Here is a 19,364-nt window from a genome sequence, read left to right on the forward strand (position 1 = left end):
GTGTTCTGAAGCCAGTCAGTCTTTTGTAGGTGTCATGAGTGACATTCATATGTGGGACTATGTTCAGGCATGTGCATGAATAACTTTACTTTTACTCCAGTAAGGTTCCATTGCTTGCTTTAGCAGAGGACATAGCTTGCCAAATATGAACGGAATGACTAATGCTAGATTATTAAACATCCACCAGAGGGCAGCATTCACTTAAACATAACACCAAATTGGAAAAATAGATGGTTCTTTATTTTGCTAGCTTGGAAGTCATTTTATCAGTGCTCTAAGTAATCCAGTGTTAGTTATGGGAATGAAACATTCACGTATCTCAGTGAACTTTCTATTCAACACAAATGTATTGAAGCAGATATAAGCATGGATGAGAAAAAACATAAGGTTTGAGGAATTATGCTGACTGACTGACTGAATTCATCTTCATACTCCGTTTGATTTTTTTTTTTTTTTTTAAATGTCCCAAAAAAAAGATGAGAAGTTCCAGAATGAACAGACCACTGCAGTTTTGCTGTGCATTTTACAGCGGTTGCCATCATTTTACAGCTGTTGCCATCATATGCTTCAGTGATTTCAGTAAAACCTGACAATAAACAAATATTCCTTTCAGTACTCTCACACACAGAGATGATCTTTCAGTACTCTCACACACACAGATGATCTTTCAGTACTCTCACACACAGATGATCTTTCAGTACTATCACACACAGAGATGATCTTTCAGTACTATCACACACAGAGATGATCTTTCAGTACTATCACACACAGAGATGATCTTTCAGTACTATCACACACAGAGATGATCTTTCAGTACTATCACACACAGAGATGATCTTTCAGTACTATCACACACAGAGATGATCTTTCCATGGCATAGACGTGAGCAGAGATCATGTCATGTTAAGAGATTAAACAGCATGAGTTGGGCCTTGGCCTAAGACGTTGCACCTGGTCTGGCTTGATTATAAACCAATAGCATTTCTCCACACAAGTTTGTTGATCAGTGTACCTTATGATGTGTCATCTATGCGATCTATCAAGGGACTATGATGGTTCTTGTGACACCCTAGGCTTAAAAGCCAGAATTTCACCTATGGATCGTATATGTCTTTAAGTACAGATGTCTCAGCTTCCTCATAACCCCATCATAAACCCTGCACTTACACTATACATATACACTTAAACATAATCCTTCAGACTCAAGCTTAAAGAGCACGTGGACAGAAAGACGTGTAAAAGTATGTATTTCAGTTATCAAAGTCAAATATCTTATACAGTCTATACAGTGTCTTACTTCAGTCAGGTTTTTCCGCAGTAAATAAATTCAGATACACAAGCAAAGCAAAATTTAAGTTATTATTCTCACATAAAATACAATCATACACATACAGGTACATACAAGATTTGATATAGTTTTAAAAAAAGTTTTTTTTAGTATCTATTAAAAGATGGAAATAAAACAGTGAGTCAATAGTCATCTGATCTGGATAGCTCTGGATCTATAGGGGATCCAACTGAGAGTGTGGTGATTGCACTGGAGTTTGCCATTGGCTGCTGGAGTAAATAAATACCAAAGGTGACCTGGGGACAAATGTATCAGTAAGAATATTAGTAAGGGCCCAAAGAAAACTGTGCTCTGCTGAAAACAGTGATAAAAAAGTGCACCTACCTTCCCTTGGCGAAAGTCAGAGAGGGACTTGAGAGGTTCCTGGGTCCTGGCGCCCGATTCCTGATCGATGCCAATCATCTGGCACCGACCACATCTGCCTGCCACCTAGGACAACGCCTCTCGTTAGAGTAAGGAAACACACTTTCCTTATATTATGTCACTTCCTGCAGCGCCAACAGAAGTAGGTTGTGATTTAAAGGTTAAACATGTTTACCCGGAATCCAGAGTTTCCAATCGTTAAACCAGACCAGTCATCCTCCTCCAACGGATTAGTTCCCGTCACAACCAAATTGGCACGGAATCGGGCAATGAGCTGCTGCATGCTGATGGCCTGGGCGCTGCTGGGATCCTCCAGTCTGTTCACCGATAATTGACCAACCACCAGGGGGCGAGACAGAGATAATCACTTGTAATCACAATGCTCTACATGCACAATTGTGTGTGTGTGCATGAATGACACGTTGAAATAACTACTACCTGCCGCTGATTCGCTCCTGCAGCATTTCCACACTGGTTCTGCTGATGAGGAGGAACTGGGCCTCATTCACCAGGGAGACCGCAGTAGGACCGTCCCCTGCTGCAGGAGAATGAGCATGAGTCACTGTACCACATTACTAGAGGAGGGTGAAAAAATAGGTCATTGTACCTAATTATCATATGATGCGAGGATCCTTTATTTATTTTCAAAATGTAACATACTGTATATTTAACGTTTCAACTCTCTCACTACAAGTCTCTGACAATGCTAAAGAGTCAAATACATCTACCATTTTCTGGAGCCTTTTTCATATTGCGGATAAAGTCAGGCTTTTGCTTCATCAGACGACAGGGCTTTCCAAGGAACTCGGAGAACCAGGATGCAACTTCATCTCCACAATCTACTGTCTGCACCCTGGAAAGGAAGTGGTTTGCCTTTTACTGTACAAACTGATCCAGCCTTTTACTGTACAAACTGATTCAGTCTCACTGAGAAAAACACAAGTGCAGGTTGAGTCATCATACCGGTCACCACACACTTTGCTCTGACATGTCCTCTGACTAAGGTTCTGCCCCTTCAAGTCCCCAAGTTGGACAGTGATGACGTTCATCCCTATGAGAGAAATGTCATCTCATTGACAGCGACTGTGTAAACAAAACTATTATTATTAATAATAATAATAATAATAATAATAATAATATTAATATAAATAATAATGATAAACTTTATAGCACCTTTCATGCAAACACAATGCAGCTCAAAGTGCTTAGACAAATCTATTAAGATAGAATTGACTTGTATTGTGCCTCAATAGTGAAAATGAATGGCTATTTCACTCCGCTCAGATCACACAGTGTGGGGCTTGATGCTGCACCTGGGGCTGTGATGTGAAGTGCATTAGAGGCCAGACAGATGCGTGGCTGGATCTGACCCAGCGTGGGCTCCCTTTTCTGGCTCAGGCACACGCCGTTCTCGTTCACCACCATCCACGTCCGGTCATGGAGCAGGCCCAGAGGCCCCACGCTCCACTCCCTCACCTAGACTCCACAACAGCAACAGCAACACCACTGACAAATCACACCTCTTCTGTAATTATGTCTTATCCCCTGTATCGCATTTTGTCTACGTGTCTTTGCATGGCATTACACAAGAAAAATAGGCCTGGTGGCTGATTATCAAAAACTACAATAAGCAAGATAATAAATAATCAACTGAATTGGGAGCAATTTCTATTCAATTACACATTTGATTTGTGATGTGACAAGTGATTTCAAAAACTGCAATTTAGCATGGGTGCACAAAACAGTATACCTCAAATGCTGCGCAGGACTTGATGGGGTAGATAAATATGTTGGTCAATATCGCTGTGTTATTTCTCTCTTCAGGTCTCTTGGGTGTGTGGATCATAATCTCTCCTCCATTTGTGCTTGAGATTAAAGAGGGAGCCTTGTCCCTGTGGTCTGTCTTGTGCTCAAGCTGTCCATTAGACGCTGAGGGACTGAATTGCTCTACAGAGCCCACAAAAGGGACGGCTAATTTTAGCCGAGCCAGCCTTTCCTCGTCCATTCTGAATGGCTTATCTGTAAAGCAGTTCACTATGAAACTCAGGAATTTCTGGCAGTCTTCAAATGTGGACATGTATCCAAATGAGACACGCACTGATCCAGTCGCGCGGCCGTCCACAAGGTCAATACTGTCTCCACAGACGTGGCCAGCCTTGGCACATTAAAAAGAAATAAAAAAAGTGTCATTTCTTCAGCCAATCTCATCATTATTGCGAACCTTGAACAGTGCAAAGGACAGCAAACTTTCACACTGACATACCTCCAAGTTATCCTTCACCTCCTGATTACTGATGCCCAGAAAGACCTGACAGGCCCCTGTGTTACAGAAACAGCCAGTGCGTACGTGAATATTAAAGAGACTGGCCAATTTGTCCACCTAGGCACAGAAAAGAAAGACAGCTCCATCATGACAACAGCTCTGGGTTTCAGGGTGATTTGTCTGCTGATTGTCAATGAGGCATTATGAAGTTTGTGTCTGGAACTAAAACTAGCCAGCTAACTTGTTTACAGCTAACAGACCTATTTCACCAACACCAGCTAGCTTGTTTACTATCTATTTTGTCGATAACCATGGCAACAATGTGCTGTGAAGGCTGCTCTTCCATTTTCACAAGATTTCCAACCTGGAGCAAACTAAAAGCTACACAGTTAATCTTCTGGGTGGCTTGAGGGATTTAACAGGTACGTGTATCTCTCCCTTCACACGACTATATGCAATCAAAATGAATCTGAAGATATTACAAAAAAAAAGTTGCCTACAAAGACCATACCTTAAAAGGGTAATAAACCTACAGAATATTGCTTTAAAGACCCTTGTGCAATCTTTTTGATATCATGCTGTCGAGAGCCCACCTGGGAGTAGCCCACCACTCCGCCATGGCTGTCCAGCACATTGAAGTTAAGGATGGCTCCTTGTGAAGACGGGTCCTGGAACTCATTGTCACAGTACACATGGGCCAGCGGCTGTCCGTTGCTATGCAGCAGGCTTGAGAGCATTACGTAGGTGTAGCGCGCCAGACCAAATGTATGCTGCTGGATCCTGACCATACCTCCTGCAGACAAAATAAAGCTGTCATTCCCAGGGAAGCTCGCAATCTGACAGCACAAGCGCACACACACACACACACACACACACACACGCTGAGCTCACACTTGCATTATCACACAGCTCTCCAAGGCTTTTAGAAGCTCCATGTTTTTAATGAGCTCGGCTGAAGGAGAGCGTGTGCTGTTATGACACATTCACTACCACCTCCACAGGTGGCAGAGCGCCGTATTACTCATCAAATAATGGGGGAAATATTAATAGCATTTGGTGTGGTGTGAAGAGGTAAAAGTAAGCCCTTGCACAGAGGGTTCTGCGAGAGATCAGTTTAGTCTATTTGATACCTGTTAGCTTCTGAAGAGCCTCAAACCCATGATGGACAGCAATGACATCCAGAAAAGAGATGGTGCCATCTTCAAACCTAATAATCATGACACAACACTTTAGCAAAAAAAGTATGACATTTGCATCAGGCATCATTAAGGTCACCTACACATACAGAACATATGAGAGATACAACAAACAGAGATGACATCAAAATGAGTTGGATATTTTCAGCACAGCACTGTGTGGGAAGAATCTTTAAGTGCTAACTGAGTGCAAAGAAGGCGGAAGAACATTTTAATTAGACAGCTGTAGACGGCCTATACCTGCTGGACACACTTGACTTGGGCACAAAATAATCCTCTCCGGCAAGGTAAGCTCCTGCTGTGCCCCCACCGAAGTAGCCCTTCCGCAAGAGCGCCGCTGCCTCGTTCCGCACCAGCAGCGCGCCTAATCCTGTGGGGAAGCCGAACATCTTGTAAAAGGAGATGGGGATAAAATCGGCAGTGTTTTCCCGCAGATCCAGGCCTGTGCAGCCCACCAGGGCGGCGGCGTCCAGGAGGACCAGCCATCGACCTGGCCTCTCGCACGCTGGGTAAAGGCACCCTGTCTGGATGCCCCTCGCATAGCTCAGAGGGTACTTTCTGCCTGAGAAGTTGCTCTGGGCCGGGTAACAGAAGAGGTGGGGGGTCTGGGAGTCAATTGCACTCGTTGCCCGTGGCGAGTGTCTGGCTCGGGCCTCCACCTCGTGGGGCGAGACGGGAAGGGAGGTCACGCCAAGCTGGCCGCTCACCCCTCGGATGCCCACCACTGAAGTGTGGTTGTCGGTCAAGTAGCAGAAGAGACTCCCTGGCTCTCCAGTGCAGGCGGAGCTCCAGGGAAAGCTTTCAGCCACTAGCTTGAGTGCTGCAGTGCAGCCTGAGGTAAAGATGACGGTGTGCTCCTCCAGACTAGTGTTAAAGTGCTCCAGTATCCTGCAGGCAGAATGAACAACACCTTCAGACACAGCAGGGGCTTATTTACAAGGATTTGCTATCAGCATTGTCTTAATTATTGTATAATTCCTGTTGTGTGCTTTACAGCAGACCAATGAAAATGCATGCGTTCAGTACATTAGGACACAACAACTACAGCAAACAAAGAAAGGATCCTAAATGTTTCAGGCTGTGCAGATGCATACAGCAGGAGTTCTAATGGCTGTAGTCCAAATATATGAAAATAGAGTATGACAAATGGGATGGAAATTGAATTAGTTCCTCTTTGATTGTGCTCTGATTTACTTTAGAGAAGGCGGGCTGGGGCAGAGGATTAGTGAAGCCTTTTACCTGTATCTGACATGTTCCACAGTATCATGTGTCAGTCGACTGCTCAGATTGTGGCTATGGGGATTGCCTAAAATAGAACAATAAGCTGCTGCATGTGTTTCTACAGTTTATGAATTTTCAGATTAACAACGAATCTTGAAATTATACAGTTAATATTGCAACATCAATAATTATATAACATCAAACTAAAAACTATGTATGGAGATGAATATCACAGAAGCATCCTGTGGTTGATATTTTTTAATTATTACTAAATTAATAATTCAGTTCTTACAGGTGAGTTATTAGTTTAAAGGATAACCTATTTACCATAGACATTTCTGGTAAGATCTTGGTAGAAGGCTTTTATCTGTGATTCAGGGAAAAGCGTTGTTCCTGCATGATCGAGGTAAGTGATATCTGTTTGAGAGAAACGGCATAGAAATAAAATCACCTGACACTAGGTGTCATGTTGAATACATGTAGTCCCGGCACGACAAAGCCATAACTTATATCAAATAGGCTACCGTAAGGAGGCAGGCTATTTATTGAATTCTGAAGTGGCAGTGATGAGACATTCCGCACCACTAAATATTCCGCATCAGTGACACATCTTCTTCATTGTAATGTAATTAAAAGACAAAAGAGGGCGCCCACACATGTGTCCAAGGGGTGCAACTGAGCGAATGAAAGCTGCACGTCATAACAGAATTTAAGTTTACGGAAGTTTTTGGATCCACAGTCGCTGCTGAGTGTGTGAGAAGACATTTTCATTGTTGTTTCCACGAACAAATTGTTATTATGTAAATAATGGGTCAGAACAAAGAGAACAATCCTGAAAAAGTCATGTAATAAAATCGTCAGATGAGATGATCCACTTATTTGTGAGTTTTCACAATAGAAATTAACAAATGATTCGAGTAAAACTCTTGCAGTAAAACTAATTATCAATGACTGACCTTTCATTCTGCTGAACTCCTTTTTGATCATCTCTGGCAGGTCATATCCATATCCATAGGGACCCCAAATTTCGTGGAAACTTTGAAATGTGAAAATCTCCTGAAGCTCCATACTACTTCCAAATCTTAAAGACTGATTACATAGACCTTAATGTAACTTTAGCCTTACAACTGTCACGTGTGAAGCCTGGTCACAAAGTTAGAAAGTCCAAAGTCCGTGACACAAAGACGTGACAGTGCTGAGACCCATGACAAAAATGTGTTTAAAATCAATCTGCACAGTGACTATGTGATCCGCGTTAGATCCTATTCGTAAACAGTGTTATCGCTAAATATGAAGGATGTTGCAATGTTTGCCCAATAAGTAAAGTTACCGTTTTATGCACTCCGTTACATTCGATATTACAAGATCTATATATTTTGTGGTGGACACGCAGTGTGAGTGAATAGATGTTTTGGGAACAAATACGTGCAGGCAGTCAGTGGTTGTTTTTATTGTACTGCTAATAGGCAACCTGTCAACTTCATTCAACTTTAAACGGCAGTATATTGGCAGATCTTTACTACTGGCTTAGCAGATGGCCAAAGATTGACCCGGCTGATGATGGGTCACAACTCACGGTAATGTCAACAGAGGGTTCCATTAAGACTGCAACAAACACATTTCTAAAAAGTATAAAGAAAAAAATATGAAATCTTTGCTATGCCTTCTTTGGCTTGAAATGTCTGTCATCCGGTGGGAAAAGCAATGGGATGTATAGGCCTGCGATTAAAAAAAAAAAATCAACAATGCACTAACAAGGTTTTGTTCCTCTACAGAACAGAGAAAAGAAGCTGCTACATTTGTGTCCCAGATACTTTGCTGTTAAGTGCCCACGCAAACACTCAGATACGCACTCACACACCAACACACGCATATGAAACACATGGTTTCATAGAGATGACCAGGCACTCATGGTCGGGATTTAGTGATATGAGGTCCAGAGAGCCCTTTGTGTGTTCCCATCGCAAGCAGCAGGCAGTAATTAAATATGCCACTTCTGCCTGACTGACTCATTTAGTTCATAATTCCGCTGCTGTGCTGAATACATCTCGCTCTGTTAAAAAGGACCACATTGTATTCGCAGGGCTGTGGCCTCATTAGGAGGGGCATTTGGTCGGCATGGGGGAGGGGGAAGCCGTCCACAGAAATGTTGTGTCTCTTCATCTTCATGACCAAGATTCAGAAGCTATGAAATTTTGTGGAATTACTTTCACTCCAGTTTTTCATATCAGTCAACGAAAAAGGTGTTGATGATTTGAAGACCACATGTCTTATATTATGCCACTAAACACATTGTGAATAGCTGGAGTGTTACAGGTAAACACCTCTACATGGCAATCATTCATGTGTAAGTCAGATGATTACAGTAAATTACACAAATTGTGACTAAAATGTGTCACAGCATGATAAGACTTTGCCCAGTTTGAGACCCTGTGTCCATGGTCCAAGACCTAAGACGGAAGCTAGCCAACTTTCTGTACAGTGGAGTCAACTGTAAGTGTTAAACACAACGAAGGACTGTAAGTTCACTTCCCCTAGTGCAGGGCTTATCAGAGGCTAAGCCAGGGGATGAAAAAAACAGCAAAGCCAGTCTCCCTCTAGCACGACTGCGGGCATTAGGCCATCTGTCCATTCTCTGAATACAACTGACAACAAAAGGGGGGGGGACGACAACTCCTCTCTCTCTCTCTCTCTCTCTCTCTCTCTTTCTCTCTCTCTCTCTGGAGCTCTCAGACAGACACTGGACATACTCTCTCTCTGGAGAAGGACAAGAGGGAAAAAGCAACCTACCGAAGTCTTCTGAAACAGCCCAGCAGGTCAGTTACGCTGAACTCTCCATGATAAACTAAATCCTTTTGACAGATATACTTTACAGGCCTCCAACAGCCTTAATGAGGCTTTCGGCCCACACTGTATTACGCTAGAGAGTTCTTGGCCTGACAAAAATGCTTATAAAGGCAGATATCATTCATATGTCTATAAATAGAACGCAAGGAAAGGTGTGCTATCTTTGACTGTATTGTTTAAAGCATGACTGGAGTTACTACTGTGTCTGATTTTTGCCATGTGTGTTGGAATGGGGTATGACACATGATGTTTTATAAACAAAGACACTTGTGAAGTGTCATTTTTTTGGTTCCATATAAGTGGTAGTTTTATTTTATGTAGAAATCATTGTTAGTGCTCAACAACTCTGCTTTCAGTAAAGAAACAAGGTAGAACGAGAATAGCTTCAAGTCATGGATTTAGGATTTGTGCGGTCTTTGGAATTTCGCTGATTCCTTTGAACGATTTTATACCTTGTTACATGTCTATCACTATTATAATCCTGAGGCAAATATGCAAAGATGAAAAGGGGGAAAAAATGTATTTTCTATTTTGTTATCAGCATTCTATCTGTATTAATTAGTGTTATATTAAAGGGGTGCTGTGTATTCAAAGTCGTGAGTGGGTGCTGACATGCTGGAGGAGACAGAAGTGGGTCAAAAGGGTTTTAGCATTAGCCAAACAAATCCTGGCCTATAGGATTAGGCCCTCGGGTTGCGTTGGGTTGGATGCATTTACCTGATAGAACTACATAGGGGGATGAGGGCCACACAATGACACAGCTTCCTCCTAATATGCCTGGCTTGTATTTATCCTGACCAATAATTAATGCATTTGGTATACATTTAGGGTAGCAATAGAAGGAAATGTAGGTATGATGTATTACTAAGGGATGATGTTAGTGCTCTTCTTTGGCTATAAGCCTTAAGCCTGTTGTAGGCTTTGTGGTATATCTTTTTTTTTTAATTTTTTTTTTTTTACTTAAGAATTCATCCTATGTTGAATATGGATTATAATGGAGATGAATCTTTTCATTCTAGATATGCCATGGAGATAGAGCACACAGCACATCTTGTGATCTATGTGAGTAGATATGAGCAACATAAACTCAAATAATAGAAAAATCTTTCTGTTTTTTGAGAGAAATGTTTTAAATTGAGCATATGGTTGTCAAAAATGGTTTAAAAAGGTTAAAAAAAAATCTATTAATGCACATTCTCACCCACAACAGTAGGCTACCCATGGTGCCTACGGAACACAGACACAGCACACTTTAGTGTTCAACTTGGACTCAGCGTTGGTGCAGTTCAGACATGTGAATTATCATCAGTGCAGACAGCAAAGAGAACGCTTGTGAAACAAGAACAGTGAGACATTGTGCTCTTTTGGTGCCATATTAGCAGCATCTTATTAGATATGGTCACACTGGCATCACTTGATCCCAAGGCCCAGCAGGACACAAACAGCCCCCTTTGTGCCATGTGTAAGCACATGTTGTCACACTAGTTCTATTTATCCGGAACCAATGGAAGGATCTCATTTGTGGATTGAATCAGGGGCAGACCGTTGCTCACTCCCTTCTTCAACCAAGAAGTCAGTATCATGACCAGCAACTTGATGGCAACTGCATGTATGTGGATTATTCTTCCCCTCTGTGTGAGACAGGCTTAGAAAATGACATCATGTGAGACAGGATGATGTGGTAACAATGTACTGGCTTTGTGTTTGTGAATGATGCTATGTTTCTGAGTTGTTGTTACATGTATTTTATTCTTCTCTCTATCTCTCTCTTTCTCCCTCTCTTTGTCTGTCTCTCCGTCTGTGTGTGTGTGTGTGTGTGTGCGTTATGTTTGTGTGTGTGAGTGAGTAGTGTGTATCTTTGTGAGGCTGTGAGAGGAGCTGCTTTGCTATCGCTAAACATGAATATTAACGATCCTGAGGGTGGAGCCTTGGATGGGGGGCTTAACGTGACCCTAACGATCCGTCTGCTGATGCACGGGAAGGTGAGAGCCCAAAACTTGCTTTCAATCTCTTAAACTCCATCCTAAGATGATAAGTGGAGTGGCTCTGGTTCCCTTTAAGGCGACGAGGCAAGGAGCTGTGACAACCATGTGAAATTAGTCATAGAACAGTTCATTCTGATCATGATTACATAGATTCAGACGTGTTGTGACACATCAAATTCATGCCATGACTTGCTATCTGGATCAACGGTATCAAGTGCTAATGGAGCCCGCTCTGCCACGTTTACAAGATATCAGCTTTTGACCTGCATAGTGCCGGGTATATTGTTAAAGTGGTGCAACGCTATCAGCTTACATACCATGCAGCATACCACATACCACTAGAACAAGTGTGTGGTGGTCATTGTTAGTCTTAGGCTTGTGACACTGTCTGTCATTTACTGGACTAGTTAATATTCAGAGAAGTCCAGCTTGTGAAACACCTCTCCTTAGTGTGATCACGGCACCCTATTAGCAGCTCTTAAGGATGTTTGTTATGTGTCACTGGAGCTGAATTAATTTCATTTAATCATCCTTAAAATATTCACATAAATCACTGTGGAGGGAAACCTGCTATGTGCCTTGGAGACCCACTGTTCTGAGAGCAGTTCCAACCTTTTAGAGGAAATTAACTAATGTAAGAGGCTCACTCAAGGGTGGGCCAGAGGTTTGGTCACAAGATCTAGAGTCTAAGTTGTGTGCGCTTTAAATATTCATCATTCTCTTCTGTTCATTTTCAGGAGGTTGGTAGCATCATTGGAAAGGTATGCACAATACCCTGTTTTATCCAGTCATTTTGTTTTATTCACACATTTTTAAGTAGTTTAACTTTTTTGGACTCTTGCATCTCACATTATTTTCTCGTGGTTTACTATTTCAGAAAGGAGAAACAGTGAAAAAGATGAGAGAAGAGGTACATTTGAAATTCTTTTAATTATGTGTTGTAACAGAAAAAGGAAGGTCTTTGTAGGTGCGATAGCTTTAGGCTAAGCTCATGAAATAATAAAGAAGAAAGGTAGAGCCTCAGCAATTAGGCTGGGTGTCTGTGAATGCTCCACAGTTGTATAAATGTGTCCCTGTGTTGCCAGAGTGGAGCTCGGATTAATATATCTGACGGCTCCAGCCCTGAGAGGATTGTCACCATCACTGGAGCTTCAGAGGTCATCTTCAAAGCTTTTGCCATGATTGCAGAGAAGTTTGAGGAGGTAGGTCATATTCTTTATCATCTCTTTCTACTCTTTTCACCCTTTCGCAGCATATCATTAACATATAATGTCCACGTATATTAGTAATATTTAGTTTATATTCTTCTCCTTGTCCAGGTTTATTAGTAATATTTAGTATATACTTCCTCTCCTTGTCCAGGTATATTAGTAATATTTAGTATATACTTATTCTGCTTGTCCAGGTATATTAGTAATATTTAGTATATACTTCTTTGAACTAAATGGCTTAAGTCCAGGTATATCAGTAATATTTAGTATAAACTTGAACTAAATGGCTCAGATGGGAAGAGCTCCCCACTTGTTCTTTGGAGTGTTTTTTGGACGCTCATGTTTCATTGTCTCATTACTGTTATTTTAGGACATAAACGCCTGCATGATAAACAGCACAGTGACCAGCAAACCCCCGGTGACGCTGCGCCTGGTCTTCCCAGCCAGCCAGTGTGGGTCGCTCATTGGCAAAGGGGGCTCCAAGATTAAAGAGATCAGAGAGGTAAGTACAGTATGGATCAGTTTGTTTTACATTGATTCATTAATTGAAGCCAAAACAGAGCGCTTTTTTTACCCTGCTGTCCCACAGAGGATAAAAACACCCCGGGCCACTTGTTCTCCTATTTAAGGCCTGCATTGTCCTTGAGCTGGGCTATTCCTAATAAATAATCTGTTCACAGTCTTAATGGATGTTTAGTGGCTAGAACTTGATACAGACACCCCACTTTGTCTGACTTAATATCATTGGACTTGTGTGCAGTGACGGCCAATGCAAAGACCTTTCAGCAACTTTATTTTTTTGTTTGGTTAAAATTGGTCCTATTTATTTCAGGATATGAGCGAAATAGTTGACTTAATGCCAGACTGGCATGCCTGCCTAGGACAGCGTGACCCAGGAGGGCAGAAATAGATGAATGTATAAATAGCTGAATGGACCACGGTATGAACTGCCAAGTAGAATGTCCTGAATAGTTGCATGTCTTATTGTGGTTTAAAGCCACAGCATGCTTAAATGAACAGTTGTGGAAGGCCCCGCCATATGGGCATTGTTTGTGGGCTATAAATAGATAGTGCTATAAAAATTCTGAGCGGTGGCTAGGATCACTCGACAGTGGGCCTTAACTGGCTCCTCTGAGTCCTGGTTTCACGTTCCTGTCTGTGTTTTGTTTGCAGACCACTGGTGCCCAGGTCCAGGTGGCCGGCGACTTGTTGCCAGACTCCACGGAGAGGGCTGTGACCGTGTCTGGGACTCCCAATGCCATCACTCAGTGTGTGAGACACATCTGCACTGTCATGCTGGAGGTAAGGGAGGCGTTGCACTTCTCAAATGAAAAGCCAACATGCTTTGGTGCTCTCTTCTGCTGCCTTTGATGTGTCTATAGAGGATAAATGGCACCGACAGGCCTGCATTAGCCATTCTCCACACTGAATAGAGTGGAACCACTGAATAGCCTAATAAGAGCTCGGGTTAGCCTCACCCAGGGCCTAGCACAGGGTGGAGGATAAGCCCCATTGCGACTGCTCGTTCATGAATATGTCTGCAGTTCATTCAAAATATCTGCCTGAGGGAATGCATGAATTGTTTATGTTTGTTGTTGCTGTGATTCTTGTTGTTGTCCAGTCCCCACCCAAAGGAGCAACGATTCCATACCGTCCCAAGCCATCCCCTGCAGGGGCTCACAATGTGATGCAACAGCAACATCCATCTGCAGTGAGTATCCTCATACTTTATTCAGATATATTTCAATATTTATTTAGCATTGTGCACCTCATTTTAATGATGTTTTTTAAACTAGCAGATCAGGTCCCATTTTATTTCAATAGACATTTTGGTCCACAAAACAGATGATTCTCTCCTCTCCTCTTCTGCAAATAGGATTATATTTAAGTTAAGGATCAGGTAGTTAGGATTAGAGATTTGGATTGATCAGGTCATCCTCAAACTATCAGTCTTAGGGCCGCCAGTTTTCATTAGTCAGTGCTGTCCTGTGATCATTTTAGTCGTGAGGTCAGTTTGGTTGTGGTATTTTCAATGGCATGTAAGAACTCAGTAGACAAATTGTTAAGCCAAGTTTTGGAAAAATCCATGTCAAATAGGCTAATTATAATTTTTTTGTTTTCCTATGATAGGAATGATATATATCTGATTTGGTTTTCGAAAGGTTAGTGGTCTGATAAGGCATAGATGTGGAGTGCAGCTTATTAGGGTTATCTTTGTCCCGGCGGAACAAGGCAAATGGAATCTTATGCAACCTCTCTTCTTTGTCATGACATAATAAAGCTATTTCTCTGTTAGGAGCATAACTCACGTCCATGTTTATGTCCAAGGGACTTTTTTTGTGTACTTCCTGGGGAATAGAAGGCCATTCTAACCTTTAGACTAACTGCTGGGACTCAGAGTTTCATGTTGTACAGAGGGGAGAAGGTAGGAAAAGGGCTCCTAGTGTTTTTGTCTTTACCTTATTGGGGATGTGTATTCATCTACCTGTGTATCATTTATCACAGGTAAATGATTTATCTCCGTATACTGCCATGCACCAAGTAAGTATAACTATCGAAGGATTTAAGGCCCTCTCTAGGCATATGTAAGGATAGGTGATTAGCGCCTTTGTTGTGAGTGACACCTGGTGGTAATGTTCAAAGTGGTCAGTACAAACCACCTTATGGTCATTTTGACGTCTGTGTCTTAAATCTGGAGACGTCAAGCTTTCTGTGTCCCAACATTTTAGTCACCGATAATTAAATGGAGTCCAGTTATGTGATTTATTTTTGTTTCTCCACAGGCCTTCGCAATGCCAGGGCAGTATGCCATTCCACACCAAGATGTGAGTGCAGTCCTCATGGCACTCTTAGTGCTCTTTCACATCCCACTCCAAAGTGTCACCAACCCCAAGCCCCAGCCAATTCCTCTCCCAAACAGCCACCACCACTACCACCACTTCCCCATGGCATCCTGCATGGATTATCACCCACAATGCTACCGCCAATGCCCCCAGCCTTGACCTTACTGACCACATGTAACTCTATAGCTTCTTCTGTTCAGCCAGATCTGGCCACGAGAAGATCTCCCTTCAGTCAAACATGCCCACCGAAACTAACACCATAAAGTCCCAGCCCTCAACACACTGTACTAACACCCACCCTCTTCAGTTTCATTCTAGAGCCCTTCATTCCTTGTTCTAACAGAATCAGGTGTGGATACTGTTTCTATGAGAGACTCTGTGGGGGAGGAGGAGGCAGAAATGGGAACTAACACTGTACAACCAAAAGATTCTGTTCTGTAGCTTTCAGTGTCCACTGGGATAATTCAGTTTGATTGGTTAGTTTCTAACATCCCTTCCTGCCCCTGCAGTTGACCAAGCTTCACCAGTTGGCTATGCAGCATATTCCCCTTACCTCCCTTGGGCAGCACAACCCTACCTTCCCTGGTACGTACCCAAAGCTCCCTGGGGAAGTCCATATCTCCTTCTCTGTCTTTCCCTCTGTCTCCTCTGTCTCCCTGTCTACACTCTGTCTTTCCACATCAGACAAATCAATAACTTAGTGTGAACTCCAACTTGTTTAGCCAGAAAACAGCATGTAGAATGGCAATCGGGATTGTCAAAAATGATACAACATCATGGACACAGAATTCATACGGTCCATTTAGTTGATATTTGAAGTGGTTGATATTTGCATTTCATAGTAAAAGCCATATTCTGTTGCATTATTAATAAAATAAGTCTAAAGAGAAAACATTACTGCAACCATTTGACCACTTAGTCATTACTATGCATGTCCTATATTAACATATTCAAGAATTAAGCACAGCAGGCAACAAAGGCATCAGCATGAAAAAAAACAGTTTTTAAAGTTCCCTTTTATGTCATGTCCTCCACAGCAACCCTAACTTATCCCACCCCATATCCTCTACCTCTCACAGAAATGCAAAATGTCCTGATTTTTTTTTTTTGGAAATAGTTTAATATTGAAGTATTATTTAAAAATATAATATGTAAAAACGGAACCTGTTATTCTGTGTAACCTCTGCTTTATGTGACCTACTATGTAAGCGCCAGGCACAATGTAACTCAAAGACACTGTGCAACTGTGCTTCAGTTAGCATACAGATATGTATTTACATGTATTACATCTACTTCATGCAGTTACTGGTATTATCCTGAAGAATCCCATCCATGATTCTGATGTGTTAAGTGACCATGTGCTCTGCCATGTATTGCTGTTTGCCTATCTCTCCTCACATAGGTCTGGAAGCACAAATGCATACGAGTTCTCACGAGCTGACCATTCCAAATGATGTAAGCTACTATCTGCATATGTTCATGTTGTCCTCATCAATGATGTTTCATGCCTTTGGCAGCTGCTCCATGACAGTGTTATCTGCTCTCCGTCATCTTTTCTGTCAGTTCATTGGCTGCATAATCGGCAGACAAGGAAGCAAAATCAACGAAATTCGCCAGATGTCGGGCGCTCAGATCAAGATCGCGGGGGCCACAGATGGCTCAGCCGTGCGCCATGTCACCATCACGGGCTCGCCCGCCAACATCAGTGTGGCACAGTACCTCATCAACGCCAGGTAGGGGCCTCTCTCAGTGTAGATGGGCATGTAGAGTGGTGAAGACAGTCGTGCTAGGCAGGACTTGCTTCAGCTACTTAGAGCAAGCAGTTTGTGGAAGGTGGCTGAAAACTGGTTGTTACTGATTGCAATCCATTAGGGCCTTGGTTAGTCCACATAAGACTGGTAACTGTAATGCCGTTTTGTGTAAATGATTTTGGGGTGAGACCCTGTGTCCTGCATCGTAGATGTAGACTAGAGGTCTGCTCAGGCAAAGACTCTCCCCCATTTCTGTGCTCCTCAGCGCCTTAATACTCATCATGGCATGTGAAACCCTTTTTTATGATTTCTCCTTGTAACACATAACATTCCCGTGTTGATTCTTCTTTTTTCATTTCTCTCACCCCTTTATCCCAATTTCTTCCCCTCTGTTTCCTCCTGTCTCCCTTTGGAATTGCTCTTTCTCCATAACCTGTTCCGTTAACCCTCCTCTTCTCTCCCTTGTCCCCTCTCCCTACCCCTCCCTCCCTCTCTCCTGCCCCCCCCCCCCCCCCTCCTTCCCCATCTGTGTCTGTTTGCAGCTTAGAGATGGCTAAACTCAGCATCCAGGCCGCTTCCTCCTCCACCACCTCCACTCCCGTTGACCTGAACATGGGCTTCTCCCAGTCCGTCTCCCCCATGTCCACCCCCACCACCATGGCTGTCCTGGCTGCCTCAGCCGGGGCGGCTTCCCACGCTGCCCTTAACGTGCACTCCCCCTCCACCCTCTCCACCATCCCCAGTGGCCACTACGCCGTCCCTGTCTCCAGCCTGCTTGGCATGAAATCCATGCCCCTGCTGGCCATGCACGCCGCAGCCTCCTCTGGCCTACCTCCAGGCCTCTCCCCTTACGCCGCAAAGATCCCCACCGCCGGCCTCAAAAAATCTGACCGACAGAAGTTTGCACCCTATTAATAAGCAAAAAAAGAAAATGAATTAAAAAAAATCACACACATCCTCAGTTGCTAGCTCCCTGTGGTACTGTGTTTGACTTTGCACCAATCCTAACTTGAAGTTCTCACCAATCTATGCAGTATAATGCAATGAGAGAGGATGAAGATGAATCAGGGGAACAGCATGTTTTTTTAGTCATCCTCTGCGCTCTCCTTGTGGCATATTTTAAAGTGTCGGGTCTCAATATTTTGTTCTACTACACTGTGTTCCAGTGCACACAAGTGTGTATGTATGGAAGTGTGCATGCTGGTGTGTGTGTGTGTGTGTGTGTGTGTGTGTGTGTGTGTGTGTGTGTGTGTTTGCATGCACCTGAGCTCTGTTACCTTGAATGTTCCAAATCTTTAATATTTTTAGTATGACAGTGTGTCAGCAGCAGGAACGCTGCCAGTTTCTAATCTCAGTTGCTCTAATTTTCAGGCACATTTAATATGCATGTCATGGCAATGTGTTTTTGTAATTAAGTTACATGGTTCGTGTGTGTGTGTGTGTATGTGTGAGTGGGTGGGTGGGTGTGTGTGTGTGTGTGTGTGTGTGTGTGTGTGTGTGTGTGTGTGTGTGTGTGTGTGTGGAATCGGTGTGAGTGTATATATGGGAGTATGTCGTCATCCGAAAAAAGTGTCTCAAACTACTGAAACTCTGACCTCTGACCTGTGGCCCTGTGATGTTCTGCTCCAATCATGGTCCACTTCAGCAGACCATCTGGATTGAACAGCATTCTGCTCTTCTGTCCCTCTCTGATCTCCTCCTCTCCCCGTAGGCTGTCCTCTGTGGTAGCGGGCCTGGGTGTGCTTTAGTAGCACAGCACACACAATTACACATTAATCTCCCGACTGGATTAGCCCACAGCCAATTGGGACTCTTATGGACTTTGAGACTTCTCACGAATGTCTAGCAAACAAACATGTGCATTCCTGAACTGATTTGAGAGAAGAAAAAAAAAAAGAAAAAAATACTTCTGTTAATGTTTTTTTTGTTTTGTTCCTTCACTACTCAGTGTTTGTGATCCGTAGAAGGTACAACATGGAGGCAGGCTTGGTTTATTAAATTTGATTTCAAGCCATTCTTGTTAATATTGTCATGTTTATATTGTACTGTATCAGTGTGCTTTTTGCTTGTTGTTATAGTATTGGACACAGGTTACTGAATTAAACTGTGGCAGCTTTTTATGAGAACAAAACAAAAACAGTCTTGTCATCTTGTTGGGGGCAGGGGTATCAAACCTTTAACTAATGGTGTCTCAGTCAGCAGTGTATTAGTTCAGAACATCTGAGTGTGTGTGTGTGTGTGTGTGTGTGTGTCGCGGGGGGGTACTAGGTATTTGTCTCAATAGAATTTGTGCTGAGGGTGCACATGCACTTCTGCATTGCTGCATTCCTGATGAA

The 19,364-nt window shown here is 42.8% G+C and overlaps 2 protein-coding genes across 4 annotated transcripts; one reads left to right on the forward strand and one right to left on the reverse strand.

The window, feature by feature from the left end:
- Window positions 1–1,453: 1,453 nt before the first annotated feature.
- Window positions 1,454–7,459, reverse strand: mocos (molybdenum cofactor sulfurase; the record flags this gene model as incomplete). Its single annotated transcript, XM_080848295.1, has 15 exons — window positions 1,454–1,584; window positions 1,673–1,777; window positions 1,887–2,028; window positions 2,150–2,249; window positions 2,440–2,564; window positions 2,675–2,762; window positions 3,025–3,187; window positions 3,462–3,866; window positions 3,975–4,091; window positions 4,568–4,767; window positions 5,105–5,181; window positions 5,411–6,058; window positions 6,410–6,476; window positions 6,719–6,808; window positions 7,348–7,459. 15 exons carry the CDS (start codon window positions 7,457–7,459, stop codon window positions 1,471–1,473), a joined length of 2,553 nt encoding a protein of 850 aa, XP_080704421.1. The 3' UTR covers window positions 1,454–1,470.
- Window positions 7,460–9,165: 1,706 nt separating this feature from the next.
- Window positions 9,166–19,028, forward strand: LOC308372957 (poly(rC)-binding protein 3). Of its 3 annotated transcripts, none has more exons than XM_080848329.1 (15): window positions 9,166–9,207; window positions 10,258–10,300; window positions 11,088–11,220; window positions 11,961–11,984; window positions 12,101–12,133; window positions 12,309–12,425; window positions 12,805–12,936; window positions 13,608–13,736; window positions 14,056–14,145; window positions 14,940–14,975; window positions 15,218–15,259; window positions 15,787–15,862; window positions 16,680–16,732; window positions 16,841–17,010; window positions 18,740–19,028. In XM_080848329.1, exons 3-15 carry the CDS (start codon window positions 11,137–11,139, stop codon window positions 18,774–18,776), a joined length of 1,023 nt encoding a protein of 340 aa, XP_080704455.1. In that variant the 5' UTR covers window positions 9,166–9,207; window positions 10,258–10,300; window positions 11,088–11,136; the 3' UTR covers window positions 18,777–19,028. The 3 variants fall into 3 exon arrangements, with proteins under 3 accessions (XP_080704455.1, XP_080704457.1, XP_080704456.1); XM_080848331.1 differs by lacking the exon at window positions 18,740–19,028 and adding an exon at window positions 17,571–18,383; XM_080848330.1 differs by lacking the exon at window positions 9,166–9,207 and having other exon boundaries at window positions 10,262–10,300; window positions 11,081–11,220.
- The last annotated feature ends 336 nt before the right edge of the window (window positions 19,029–19,364 follow it).

This window comes from Sprattus sprattus (assembly GCF_963457725.1).
Source record: "Sprattus sprattus genome assembly, chromosome: 12".
Classification (NCBI taxonomy): domain Eukaryota; kingdom Metazoa; phylum Chordata; class Actinopteri; order Clupeiformes; family Clupeidae; genus Sprattus; species Sprattus sprattus.

Excerpts from the sequence above, each read along its gene's own strand:
- LOC308372957 (XM_080848331.1), top strand. The coding sequence starts at position 11,137 with ATGAATATTAACGATCCTGAGGGTGGAGCCTTGGATGGGGGGCTTAAC. Across the intron at positions 11,221-11,960 it reads GTCTGCTGATGCACGGGAAG|GAGGTTGGTAGCATCATTGG; the intron begins GTGAGAGCCCAA and ends GTTCATTTTCAG. Across the intron at positions 12,426-12,804 it reads TTGCAGAGAAGTTTGAGGAG|GACATAAACGCCTGCATGAT; the intron begins GTAGGTCATATT and ends CTGTTATTTTAG.